Here is a 14,289-nt window from a genome sequence, read left to right as displayed (position 1 = left end):
GTGAAAACATGGCATCTGAGGAACAGCTGTGCTATGTAAGAAGAGGTTCATGGGTCCAGTGTTTGAAGAGTGAACATGAGGAGAGGGGGCAGATGGATCTTATGTACCTCCAGGACACAGAACAAGGAAAAGACTTCCAGGAACACTTCATAGGCTATGAGGAGGGGTCAGATCTATCAAAAAATGACAGCAGGTGCCCATTTGCTGAATGGGTTGGCCACCTTCCCACTGCTGGGGGTGTTTAGGCAGAAGGTGTGGTGCCATCTTGTGGGGAGCAATTAGACAAGATGTCTGCATCATTATGTAGGGTTAGATTCTTAAAAATATTTATGGAATATATTCTATGGTTCAAAGAGATGGGAAGCTTCTGGGAGTTTTCCTGTTGACTAGAAAAATTCAGACAAAGCCCTGGGGTCACTACATAGGGAGATCCCCACTGAGGCCACCTTGACCTGAGGAACATGGGGCCCTGGCCACGTCACATCCCAATACTTGCTCCAGGCCTAACCACTCACCCTTGCCATGGGATGTTTCGATAATCCAGGTGCAGTTCAAGTTGTTGGGGTAGAAGTCAGGAAACCCTGGTGACAAGATGGTCCCACTGGAGCCTTGAATGAAGCCACCGCAGAGTGCTATGGGAGTAAAGATGGTGGTGAAAGACTGGAGTGGCCCGGGGAGCCCCACCCCCACACCCCCAGCCCCAACCAATCCTCCTGGGAGCCTGGGAGCCATCTCCTCTCAACCCTCACTGATGGGTGGGAGAGTCAATGCCCCTTCTAGCTCCTGGTCTTGCACAGTCGGAAAGGAATCCACTACCTTGCACCCCCTTATGGGGTGTTTCTCACCTTCACAGCTAGGCAGGGCCCGGCTCCACTGGAAGTTAGGCTCACACTCCAGGGGCTCCCCATCACTTAACGTGTAGCCTGAGTCACAGCTGAAGGTCACTAGAGCGCCCACGTAGAAGTCATTCCCATGGCGCTGCCCATTTACGGGGATCCCTGGATCCAGACAGTGGTCTGACTGCAGGGTTATAGCTGGAAAAGAGAGCCCACAGCTGGAACAGACAGCTAACCATCACCACAGAAAGACCCCAGCTGGCTCACAAAGGGAGGGAGGAGAGAACCCTGATTTACAGAAAGGTGAAGTTGTCATTTACCCATGCGTCAAGTGTGGCTGTCACTATCTGCTGAGAGGGTTATTTGAAGACCTGTCTGTCAGAGAAAACAAGCTGATTCTAGTATGTGTCCATTCATCTGTTCATTCAGTTCATATAAGTTGAGTATCCACTATGGTTTAGACACCATGCTAAGTCTTAGGGATACAGACATGAGTAAGAACATGGGGCTGCCCTCAGCTCTCTCAACCGTCACTTTCTCTACTGGTCTACAAGGAATGGAAATGACATCCATCTCGTTCAGTTGAGGCAGCAGAGGTGGATACAGAAGGGGATGAGGGAGGGTGAGGGTGAGAAGATGCCATCACACTTCAACCTCACAACCCTCAGACCCTCTGGGCCCTGAGAGCCTGGCATGGTGGCACCCAATCACCTCCAGGTAGAAGAGGCTTTGTATGTGTGCAGGTCATCAGCTTCCACTGTTTCCAAAGGCTCCCCTTTGAGCTCCCGTGGGCTCTGACAGATGCTGAAAGTAGGAGAGTGCCCCCCAGGAGCACAGCCTAACTGAAGAAGCCATGGGGACGGGGCTGAGTTGGGGGCCCGCTGCTGGAACAGTCCTGGGTCCCTGCACCCCCCACAGCCCACCTTGTCATCTTCCTCCCTGCCGAGACTCACTCTCATAGCGGAGCTGGAAGCCGATGTCCGAGTGACTCTTGTCGGTAGAGAAGAGGAGGTAGAGGTAGTTGCTGGTGCTGATGAGGAACTGGGGGACCTGGGTCCCATGGTAAACCCCGATCAAGGGCGCTGAGTATGTCCGTCCATCTCGAACTTCCAGAGTATCATAGTTGACCTCCGTTTTAAATCTACCGAAGATGGGAATGTAGACTTCTTGAGAAACCTGAGGCTTATTAATTTGCAAATGACAAAAGGCCCTGCCTGACCCAGGGCTTCAGAACAGCCAGATTTTGGCAGGCTGGGACATTTTAATACAATTTGCACACGTTCACTAGGAATAGGGAAGGGCCTTCTCCGCTGCATTTAGCCCCCCCCCCCCCCCCCCATGGCCGGGCGCTCTCTCAGTCCGGTCTGGGCCCAGACTCATCTTAAGACTTAGGGGCACGATGACTAGCCTCATGGGCAGTCAGAACGTTCTAGGCCAGAACTGAGTAAACTATAGCCCAGGGCCAAATCTGTTCTATAGCCGGTTTTTGTATGGCCTAAGAGCTAAGAATGGTTTTTAACATTTATAAAGGGGTATGTTTTTAAAAAGCAAAAAATATGCAACAGATAACCACAGGTGGCCTACAAAACCTAAAATATTTACTATCGACTCTCATGGAAAAGTCTGAACAGTGCTACTCTAGGTCATGGATGCTTTGTCTGGAAGAAGCTTCTGTTCATATCTGTGTGACTACTTTCCCCATCCAAGAGGCACCCTGGGATGTGAGCGGGAAATGCGGCATACGAGCAGGATTTGGGTCAGAGGTCAGGAAGGCTGCCTTCCCATACTGCAAATTTCAGAGTTATGTTCCTCAGATGCCAATGCCTGCTTCAACATCTGATGGTGTCTATCTGCCCACTCTCCATCACTGGGGGTGGGGGGACAGAAGGGCTCTGACATCCCAAGTGATACCCCAGCCTTCTGTTCACTCCTCTGGTCATAAACAACACAAACCCCACTACTGAGGTGAAACCAAGGCCAAGGGCGAAGCCTATGTGCCCTGTCCCCACCCACGGCAATTTGCTCCAGTCTTCTCTGACTTTGCTGACGTTTCAGCAAAGGTGCTGGTCCTCCACCCTCAAACCCAGGTTTCCTCCCACACCACTCCTAAGAGATCCACCCCCCCACCCGGCTCTGCTTTCTCAAAGGCTGTGGTTGCAGGCACCTGTTAAAGGTGATTTTGATGGGGTAGCCTGGCTGGGCTTCAATCACCCAAGCACAGCTGAGGGCATCCTTGTAGAAGCCAGGCCAGCCCGGAGACAGGATGGTGCCACTGGGCGAAGTCAGATGACCACCGCAGGGAGCTGGGGGACAGAAAGGAGAGAAGCAGCTTTCTTGGGGGAAGGGGCAAACAAATGAAGAAACAAATAAAAACTCTGTCTATAAAATGTATCTGCCAACAAGTATTGCTTTTTTTTATGGAAAATTACATAAACTATATAAACCGTGAGTTCTGTCTATTGGGACCTTTATAGACATGCTCAGTTACATCATTTGGACTTTTATTAAAGGCCAGAAGGGAGAAATAAAAATAATCCTTTAAACAAGTCCTCTGTCATTCTAGAAGGGCTGAAGTACAGCTAATATTTGGGTCACACTGGTTTTTCCTTTGTTCTCCTCGCTCAACCATCAGGCTTGTGGCAAAAGCAGAGACTGGGCCACCTCCTCAAACCTGGCACCAGGTGCTCTGGCACTGGATAGTGGGCAGACCCCAAAGCTCAGCTCAGAGCGCCGGCCTGACCTGCTCCACTGTAAGCTCCCTGAGGGCAGGGACCCTGTTAATGGTCTTACGCAATTGGGAATCCCCAACATTTAGCCTAGAGCTTGGCACACACTTATCCCTCTGTGCCAGAAATCAGTAATTATTGCCTGAATGAATACATGAAGGGATGGAAGGGCGAATGAAAGTGGTTCATGGCAGGTGACTCCACAAAACACTGGGTGGTGCAGACATGCCTCTGATCCTGCCCCGCCTGTGCTCTCAGTCCCTTGGTCTCTCTCTGCGCATCCCTCAGCTTCCCGTTCCCACCGGCATCCTTCCCTCACCACCGCCTCTTCCCGCAGCCGGACCCTTGGCCCTTGTGGCGCTCATCAGAGCGAGCCCAGTCCTCCTCCTTCCGACAGGTGGTCAGATTTCATCACCCACCCCTTCCAAGTTATCTTAGGCCACGTGACCGCTTTGACCAATTACATGAGACAGTAGTGGCGCACGTCCCGCCCACGGGGAAACGCGCTGGCACCCGATTTGCAGTTTTCCGCCTCATCGACCGTGAGAGCAAGTGTCAAGATGGAAGTCCCGTCGGGCTGGACCTTTAAGCGACTCAGGGGCTGGGCCCCTGACGACCAATGTTAAACATGCAGCTCAGGCAGTCTGTGTGCGCTATCAACTCCTGTTTTTAAGCCCCTGAGATTTGGGGCTTGTTTGTTAATGCAGTCTAACCTCGCCCACCCGGTCCCTCTCCAGGACCGATGCGGAGGATGCTGGTAACAGCCGCCACCCACGCTGTGGCCACTGTCACCACCACTGCCACTCACGGGCTCACACGGGACAGTCATGCTCACTCTTCACAGAACACAAATCCTGCAAGGGTGGCGCTATTATCCTCCCCGTTTTATAGCTAAGACAGATTTATGGAGGTGCAGCGACTAGCCCTGTATTAGTTAGTGATAGAGCCTGGACTCGGACCTGGGAAGACACCGTAAGTCCAGAGATCCTAAACTAAGCAGCCTCCCAGTTTTCAAAGTGCCCCTGCGCCCTTTGGAATCCCTTACTATGGAGCTATCAGATGCCAAAAATGCCCTGAACAAGACCAGGAAGGAAATAAAGAGCTACCCAGCACTTCTGTCTCTGCAGTTTTTTGTATGTTTCTCTAGGTAATCAGTTTCATAAAACGGAATCAGATATACTGCACCTTTCCTCTCTCAATTCTATGAACTTCTTGGAAAGATAGAAAATAATTGTCAACATTCTTTTTTTAAAAAGATTTATTTATTTTAGAGAGAGAGAGAAGGTTGGGGGAGGCAGAGGGGGAGGGAGAGAGAGCCTCAAGCAGACTCCCTGCTGAGCGCAGAGCCTGACACTGGGCTCAGTCTCACCATCCTGAGATCATGACCTGAGCCGAAATTAAGAGTTGGAGGCTCAACTGACTGAGCCACCTAGGCATTCTGATTGTCAGGCATTCTTGTGATACATTAGGGAGTTTAATTAACATGAGATAAGAACAGTAATACTGGTAGTAGAAACTCATACCAATGACAGCTCTACTTTATGTGTATTATTTCATTTAAAGGCATACAACACTTATGCAGTTATTATGCCCATTTTCAGATGAGAAAACTAAGGATAAGTAGGCTAAGAGACTAGATCAAGAAATAAGGAAAGGAGAGCTGGGATTTCACTTCAAGACCTCTGTCTCCAACCCCCCCCTGTGGCACATAGTGGTATTTCAGCCACCGCTGGTAACAATGAGCTCACGGGATTGAGAGTTTACTGCACATCAGGACTTAAGGAGGATTATCTTTGTGACAGCTGCAACACTAAAAGACAGATGCTATTGTTATCCTCATTTTATAGGTGGGAATTATCACTCCATTTTCAATAAGTTGAGGCATGGAGAAATTAAGTAATAACACAGCATTTATATCAAACATTGAGAGAGTGAATTGCACATGCGTATTGTCACTTCCTGGGTAACCCCAGTTTTCAAGATCCATCTCTGCATCTCATTGAATCTGCTAATACATTCCTCTCTTTCTCCGACAGACATGTAAGACCTTGGAGGTGTGTGTGTGTGGGGGGGGCGGCTACTGTTTGGTCCCGGGGTCCCCATGCAGGTCTGAGCCTCTGCAGAAGCAGGGACTCTCTCTTGGCTTCAATTCAGCACAGGCCCAGCCTCTTGGGTTGTGAGCTGTGATCTCCTCACTTACTTTCCAGAAAACTGTAGATCACACTGTCACTTTCTGTCTAGGCTGCCCTTCATTCAGTGCACAAATACCAACAACAAAACCGTATCTAAAATCTCCAGACAGGGAAACCCAAATCCTGCCTTTGGTCACCACTTTGTTTTTCTCTGCTGTATTGTTTTATTGCCTTGGCTGGCTCATCTCTTCTCCTGCTCATGTGCTGCTCAAATGACCTCTCTATGCATTCAGTCTTTCACACTCTCTGGTTCATCTTCACATGCCATGGAGACAGTTGTCAGGCAGGGAGGAGTAGGGAAGGGTCCTAAATGCAATGTTTCCTTAACATTTGAAAAGATGCTCAACCTCACTCTAAGGAAATATATATATATATATAAATAAACTGCAATGAGAAAATATTTTTCATCCAACAGATAGGCAAAATCCAAGTTCAAGGACACATGAGGCTCAGAGAAAGCAGGTATTCTAGTACCTTGCTGGTGGAAATGCAAAATGGCACAATTCCTGTAAAAGGAAGTTTGCTAATGTACAGCAAAAATTCCTATGCATTCACCTTCTGACCCAGCAATTCTGCTTCTAGAACTCAATCCCAAAGATATTCTTGCAAATCCACGAAAAGACATATATATGTACAAGGCTATCCAAAGCGGCATGATTTATAGTAGCAAAAGAATGGAAAGAGCCCAAATGTTCCACAATAGGGAGCTGACTGAATGAACTGGAATAATCAACAAGATGGATGATGCAGCTATAAACAAGAATGAGGAATATTCTATATAATGTCCTGGAGTAGTCCCCAGAATATATTAGTAAGTGAAAAAAAAGCAAGGCAAAGAGGTAAAAAATAATCGTATGGTTCCACTTATTGAAGAGAGGGGTGGGAGACACACACATATATTGACCCATATTAACAACTGGATGAAAGAGTGAGGTCCAAACTCAAAGATTATCTATGGAAAGGAGGGAACAGGGTAGAGAGGAAAGGGATAAAAGCTAGACTTTCTCAGAATGTATCTTCTTTTAGAGGTTTAAGTTTGGAGTTATGTAAATATTTTTCACAACTAAAAAGGAAGATTTAAATTTGATAAGCAGTTTCTCAAAACTCAAAAGCAGAGTGAAATAAATGAATACAGGACTATATCAGTTGGTGGCATAATCACACATGAAGAAACTGGCGAAAGAGATTTTAAAACATAGCCATCCTTAGTAGGATCTAGGAACGAGAGGAATAGAAAGTAAAACAACTTAAACCATTGTCAGTCATCACACTGATGTCGGTAGTGGTTGTATCATCCTCTGAGTCTTGGATATGCAGTAGGGAATGGGAAATTGTGCTGATGTTGTAGGAAACTGGAATTTTCAGCAGAAATGAACACAGGTACAGACAGGACATCAAGAAAGTAAAAAAGAAAGTATTCTTACATCTGAAATGAAATGAACCCATTATGCACTTTATCTTTAAAAAACAATTCTTTAGTTCTGTTCATTGAAAAGCCTTAGAGACAAGGGCCAACTCAATAGGAATAATTACCTCCAGTGCCCAGATTCTCAATATCATTTTCCACCAAAAACGGACCAGGGCTCCTTGGAGAAACAGCTGCTTCCAGGTCAGGGACAGAAAATATTCAAATTGAGGTTGGACCACTTTCAGAAAGTTCCCACTGGCCAATGGGACAATTGGAGTGTTGGTTAGAGTGATAATTGCAATGGATTTAAATACATAAAATATGTTTAAAGCCACTGAACCGTAATGATATTTTAAAATGTTCAACTTTAGGAGATGTCAGGGAATTAACTCATTGAATAAAAACCTGTGAATAAAGGAAAATAATTAAGTTTTTCTCTGCCTTTCCTTCATGAATTATACCTCAGGGTAACCAAATAGTTGATAAGGGCGAGTCTTCTTAAAGTATTCCAGCTTATAAAAGAAGATGAAATGATAGCATGTGGGCATTTTGCAATCCCATCTATGGCTCCTAACATCCTCAAATGAGAGACAACCAGACATTATGCATCCCTGATGGTGGCACAGAGCCCTGCCTGTAGAATATTCCAGTCGAAAAATGGAACCTAAATCTGATTAGGTTTTTAGATCCTACTGCCAACTAAAGGAAATACAAGAGAGAGAGGATCATGTTAAACAACCTCCCAGGGACATAGTGGCCAAAATTCAGAGTGCAGGAGACACCTCAGAATAAATGACCTGGCTTCTTCCACAAAAAATAACAAGGGGTGGGCATAGAGGTCCACAGATTAAATGAACTGACACATATGTGCTACCTGTAGTGAGTACACCTGAGCAGGATTCTGATTTTTAAAAAAAAAATCTTTAAAATAAAATATCTTTATAAATAAAATAAAGTGGAAATTTGATTGTATTAAGTGATTATTTTTATTTTTTTTAGGATGGTAGCATTGCAGTTATGTTATAAAGAGTTCTTTTTATCTGTTAGAGATACACACTAAAATGCTGTGGATGGATATTTTGCCTGAAATTTGCTTCCCGGTAATCCTAAAGTGCAGTGGCAGGGGCCATAGGCAGGGGTGTGAATGCAACAGAATAGGCCATGAGTTTGTAACTGGTGAAGCTGGGCGGTGGGCACATAGGTGTATTATTCTGTTTGAAATTTTCCACTCTGGGTCAAAAAAAGGAAACGAGCACATGCACACTCATACCTACTCACACTCACACTCCGTACACACTCACACACACAACGAAAGAAAAGAGGGAGGTTTCTTGCCTTGAATAGAGGAATAAGAAAAACGAGGGACCCTGTGCTTACCCCAGTGCCTGGCACACAGCAGGTACTCAATAAATACCTTGTCGAAGGAATGAAATACTGGTTGAAAGGTAGAAGACCAGGTATTATGATTGATTTGTGTCCCCCCAAATTCATAGGTTGAAGCCTTAGCCCCAGTACGACTGTTTGGAACTAGGGCTCTTAAAAAGGTAGTAATGAAGGTTAAATAAGATCATTAGGATGTGGCCCTAATCCAATAGGACCGGTGTCCTTTTTAGAAGAGGAAGAGACACTAGGGATGGGCACACATGAGGACACAGCGAGAAGGTGCCATTTGCAAGCCAAGGAATAAGTGGCTTCAAGAGAAACCAAACCGGTTGGCACCTTAACCTTGGACTTCCGGCTTCCAGAATGGAGAGAAAACAAATTTCTATTGTTTAAGCCGCCCAGTCTGCGGTATTTTGTTACAATGGCATGAGATGACTAATACATAGGGCTTCTGGTGAGGGCCTGGTGTTCTCCAGGATGGAAGCTAACATTGTGTCAGGCCAGGAGCAATTGGGAACAGTGATGGGACACAAGAATATGAGCCAGACATCGATTTACATGCACTTTTGCTTTTCCTGAATGTTCACCTTCACAACAACCTATAAGGTGGGGACGGGTATTAGCCTCATTTCAGAGTGGAGGAAACAGGAACAGAGAGGTTAGCTAACTGGTCCAGAAACACACAGCTAGGAAGTGGCAGAGCCAGGATTTACACCCGGGCGGGCTGGCTCCAGGGCCTGTGTTGCTATAGCCACTGTGGGTGGACATGGGCCAGAGGGGTTTTAGGTGACAAGGTGTCCCGTGTGAATGACCAGAAGTCGGGAAAGCCTCTTCCTGTGGCCTGCTACACTACCGTTTTGTGGCGGCATGACAGGGGAGTGAACTCTGGAGTCAGACCTCCTCGGGGGATTCAAAGTGGTGGTGTGGAATCAGAGTACTGGGACTGGCATCCTGACTCTCCGATTCGTTTAGCTGTGTGACCTTGGGCAAGTTACATAACTACTCTGTGCTTCAGCTTTCTCATCTATGAAATGAGGACCGTAACAGTACTTACCTCCTAGGGTTGTCATGAGGATTCAAAAGGACAACGTACGCAAAGCACTTGGCCTCGTATTTAACACATAGTAAATGCTCAACTGTTACCAGCTGTGGGATCTCAGGCAGGTCAATTGACCTCGCTGGTTTGCAGCTTTCTAGTGCTTAGAGGGTAACATCTTTCTCACAAGAGTGGCCAAGAAGATTCAGTGAGATAATGTTAGAAACTCAGTAACTACCCTTACTTCTTCCTTGGAGGCCTAAATGAGCTACAACTATTGCTTGGATTCCTCTTGTGGGAATGGGGAGAACTGGCCTTCTGTCTTTTTTATAGGACTTTTTAATTTTCTGATTATAAAAGTAACACATCTGGTATACACACAGAGAAAAACAGTGTGGATGTGTTTACACCAAACAGTCAAACCATTTTCCTCTAGGGAGTGGGATGGGGAAATGAGAATTTTCACTTTGAACTTTATCTCACTTATGTATTGCTTAAATTTTTTACAACCACCAAGTATTACTGTAAAAATGAGAATACACACTCACTGTAGATAATTTATCTCCTTCCCCCCCGTGTATTTCTTATATAAGCAGCATATTTTTTTAAACCCAGTTTGAGATTCTTTGTCTTTTAATAGGGAGTTTAATTACCTTTACTGTCATAACTGATATTTGTCTTACTGCTGTCATTTTGTTTTATGCTGTCAATTTCTGATGCTTCCATGTGGTGTCCTGTCTTCTCTGTCTCTTGCAATAGGCACTATGTTTCCTTTTGTTTTAATTTTCTACTGGGATAGGAAAATAGAAACTTGCTTTTTATGCTACTTGTGGATGCTTGGAAGTATTTCATAAACAGGTTTGAAATGATATTCTCTGTAGTGAAACAATTCCAGAAAAATACAGAAACAGTGTAGCCAAGGGTCTGGGTTTTAATTCTGGCTCCATTACTGACAAGCTGGGAGGACCCTGGGTGAGTGATTTAACCTCTCCGGGCCCCAGTGGGGACCACAACTACACCTGCTTCCTACCTGGTGCAAGGCTGGAATGAAGGGACACCTGTAAAATACTTATCCCAGTGCAGTATGGTTACTTGGTTCTTCCTGAAAAAAGACAAGGAAGAGGTGAATGGGGGAGGGATAACCAGGCATGCCTGTGTAGATGCCTTCACTGCCTAGATGGCTTTTTAAAGATATTTCTGACTTTAAGCATAAGGATCCCCTATGTCCTCTGTTCTCTAGATAAGGGGTCAACAAACTACAGCCTGGGGGCCAAATCCAGCCCATCCACTTAAGTGCTGTCTATGGCTGTGTTTGCCTAACGGTGCCAGAGTTGAGTAGAGACCCATATGGCCCACAAAGCCCAAGATACCTCCCAGCTGGCCCTTTAAGGAAAAGTTTGCTGACTTGCGCCTTCGAGCAACGAGATGATCATCCTTCTTTCTAAATTTAGGAGAAGATGCCATTTTCTCCCTTGTCCCATTATAGCCTCTCAAAAGCTAAGTGGCTCTTAGCATATATTAAAAGATTTTTTAAAAGACCATTAGCTTTTGCATTTAATTGTCCACAAGGTGGGGATACTTAATCAAAAACAAAACTAGAAAAAATGGAAAAGACAAAAGATACTGATTACAAAGCAGGGTTCTCCCGAGGCTGGGACACAGGGGAAAGGAGCCACGGAGGGGCCAATGCCCAGCCCTCTGAGGAAACTGAGCAGGCTCTCCCCTGTGCCAAGTTCACGGTCTCTCCAATGGGCTGCTCCCTATGTCTGGCTGCCTGCTGTCCTCCAACCTCAGCATTCCCCATCCTCCCGAGGGAATGGATGGGACAGTTTTAATTTCAAAATTAGGACTTTGCCCCTGAAACAGTGAGTCTAATTCTCTTATGCACTCATACGTGGTTTCGAGTATCTCAGTGCACTGGCGGAACTAGAGTATAGGAGCCCCCGATTCAGGAAGGCGGGTCATGCCAAGAAGTGGGGTCTGTAATTACTAAGCCCTGGTGCCTCCTCGGGGGGGTCAGCTCCACTGGGACTGAGTCCCCACAGGCTCGGAGGCACTGAGAGCCTGGGCTTTTACCCCACAAGAGAATCTTGGTGGGCAGACAGGTCCAAAGGTCAGGGAACTGGTAAAGAAAAATGAAATGGTGGTGAGACCAAGCGTCCAACAGCGTGGTCCAGTGGTGGCCCCTGAAGAACAAAAGGAATTAGGAGAAGGGACAGATCCGGTGAGCGAGAGACAGCAGGACAGGTGTCTTGGATGCGATGGACCAAGACAAGGACAACCAAAGAGGTCAGGGGAGAGAATGAGGAAGAATGAGGGGAAGCCTGAAGGAAAAGTGGACAGTCCTCCAGATCCTGGGCTCTGCATGGTGGCTTTGCAGGGTCATGGGCTTCACCCACGATCACACACGCATGATCACCCCACTGATGCCAGTGATGGAGTGACTTCACCTACTAGTTCCACAGCTGAGAATGTCATTTCCAAAAAAGCCCACTCCACTGGGGAAAATGGCCATGAGGTTGTGTGGACCCCATTGTGGGAACCTGGAGGGCAGAAAATAGTCCGTTTATGGCATGATCCCAATCGGGCATTTGGAAGGATGGAAGAGTACCACTTGATCCCATGAAGTAGAGTGGTATTTATCTGATTGCTCCGAATGAAGAAATGGTTAAAACTGGGTTAAAATAATGCTCATGACCAACACTCACTGATCGCTGCCTCTCTGCCAGACACGGCTCCAAGGGCAGTGCGTGCTCACAATGACCCCGTGAGGAGGTTGCCGTTGTTAATCGCACCTTATGGATGGGGCCACTGAGGCACGAAAGGGCCAAGTCATTTGCCCAGGGTGACTCAGATGATAAATTTCAGGGTGAAGGCAAAGGGCAGTCTGGTGGGAGGCAGGCTCTGGAGGCCATTAGGGAGAGACTAACCTAATTAAAAGGTCTTTCCTTCATTCATCCATTCAGTAATTCATCAACCAGTATCGGCTGAGCATCTAAGAGTCTAACAATTTGCCAGCTGTGTGGATGTGAAGCCAAGGAGGATCTCTTAACCTCACAGAGCTTACAACCCAGTGGCAGCACAGCAAACCAACTTGAGTGCTTTATGCCAGGAACTGCCCTTTATAATGTACCTGTTCTTGTCCCCTCCCTTCTGTTTTCAGCTGGACAATACAGAGGCTCAGAGGGAAAAGAGGACTTGCCAGGATTCCATGGACTTGGAAGGCCACCTTAACCCCAGACACTCTGCCACGTGCACTGAGTGGTCAGGGTCCCTCCTCTCCCCTCCCCTCCCCTCCCCATCGGTTCCGGGGCAGTGAGTGCTTGGCCTAACGCTCCCCTTCCTCCCCTGTCCTTCCCACCTGCTGGCCAGGGTGCTCAGATTTGGGTTTGGGGACTGGGTATGGGGAGAGGTCAGTTAGGTCTCCACCTCTGTCCATCATGTGAAACGAGAGGAAGCAGCTTCCTGGCTCCCCAAAATAGAGAACTGCAGCCCCTGCCTCCGCGTCTGCCGTCACTGCCTCCAAGGGGCTGCTGGGCTGCTCACTTTGCGTCCATTATTCACGAATTTTACTGAGGGCTTGTTCTGGGGCAGGCCCTGGGCTTGGGATGCAGACGTGGCATGCTTCCTGCCCTCAGGAAGCTTCATCTGGGTTTTAAATGCCTGCAATTTGTTGGAACAGATGAATGGTCTCTGAGCCTGAGACAAAACCTATTCTGTGTGGCCAGGCAGGACTGAGGGAGCACCGTAATAACCCTGTGCTTACTTCGAGCTGTGTCTCTTCTGGCCGGTCTGCCTTCAGCCTCCTGAAGACCAGCCGCAAGGACACAGAGGCAGCCTTACTAGGAGCATAAAGCCAAGGCGGGGAGACGTCCTAGGGAACTGGGGGAAATGAGCACGTGCAGAAGAGAGTGCCAGGCAGTCTGCGAGCCTTCAAACTGCTGCCAATGCATTGGGCCCCAGAGCTCCCTGGGACAGGAGCTGGAAGCAGGGCTTCTAACAGCTGTGTTACTGAGAGAGTTCTCAGTTGAAAGGAGAGGGGGCTTTGACGCCTGACCATCAAAAACCAGCATTTCTCCAGATGAATCTCTGGTGACAATTCAAGTTTCTGTGCGAAGTCGGCCTATAGAGCCCCTGCTGTCCCAGTGTGAGGGCGAGAGGGTGGCCTGCGTCCTGGGAGAAGAGGAAGGATGGTGCAGACTTGTGCCACTCATCCCCCTCCACATCTGCTCTGGCCGACAGCCCCGGCCCCCAGCCCCGGCAGGCATGTACCTTCACACCGCAGCACGGCACTGTTCCAGACCACGCTGCCCTCCTTCAGGATGCAGGTGATGGTCTCCGAGCCCTGAGTCCCGAGGAAGCCTTCATCACAGAGGAAGGAGATGGAGCTTCCCAGCTGGAGGCTGTCACCAAACCGTTTGCCATTCACTGGAACGCCGGGATCTGGGCACTCGTTGTGTCGGAAGGCTGTGTGGATGGGGGCCAAGGACGGGATTAGGCAGAACTGGCATGCAGATGGACCCCCCCCGCCGCCAGAGAAAATAAGCTTAATTACGATAGGCAATCCTAGACCCCATCACTTCCACAAGAACCCACCCTACTGGAGTCAGAGCCAGATGCCCCAGAACCAGTGAGCCACAGTGGGCAGAAAGCAGGTGATTGTTAAACTTGATCTCCTACCTTCCTGAGCACCTGATTCAATGTCAAC

At 47.6% G+C, this 14,289-nt stretch overlaps 1 protein-coding gene across 1 annotated transcript in view; it reads right to left on the bottom strand.

Annotated features, from left to right (window-relative positions):
* The window catches only part of CSMD2 (CUB and Sushi multiple domains 2), a 598,617-nt gene that overhangs the window by 200,026 nt on the left and 384,302 nt on the right, over nt 1–14,289 (bottom strand). The window contains exons 15-19 of the mRNA XM_073902955.1: nt 13,854–14,048; nt 3,001–3,139; nt 1,790–1,977; nt 846–1,034; nt 516–632 (exon numbers count right to left, since the gene is read on the bottom strand). Of these exons, the coding sequence (XP_073759056.1) occupies nt 516–632; nt 846–1,034; nt 1,790–1,977; nt 3,001–3,139; nt 13,854–14,048 (828 nt within the window). The remainder of the gene's footprint in view (nt 1–515; nt 633–845; nt 1,035–1,789; nt 1,978–3,000; nt 3,140–13,853; nt 14,049–14,289) is intronic.

The sequence above is a fragment of the Callorhinus ursinus genome, unplaced genomic scaffold (assembly GCF_003265705.2).
Source record: "Callorhinus ursinus isolate GAN/ISIS: 27379988/994484 unplaced genomic scaffold, GSC_fseal_2.0 scaffold18, whole genome shotgun sequence".
NCBI lineage: Eukaryota > Metazoa > Chordata > Mammalia > Carnivora > Otariidae > Callorhinus > Callorhinus ursinus.
Note: the sequence above shows the minus strand (reverse complement) of the source record. Positions and strands in the feature narration are given on the sequence as shown.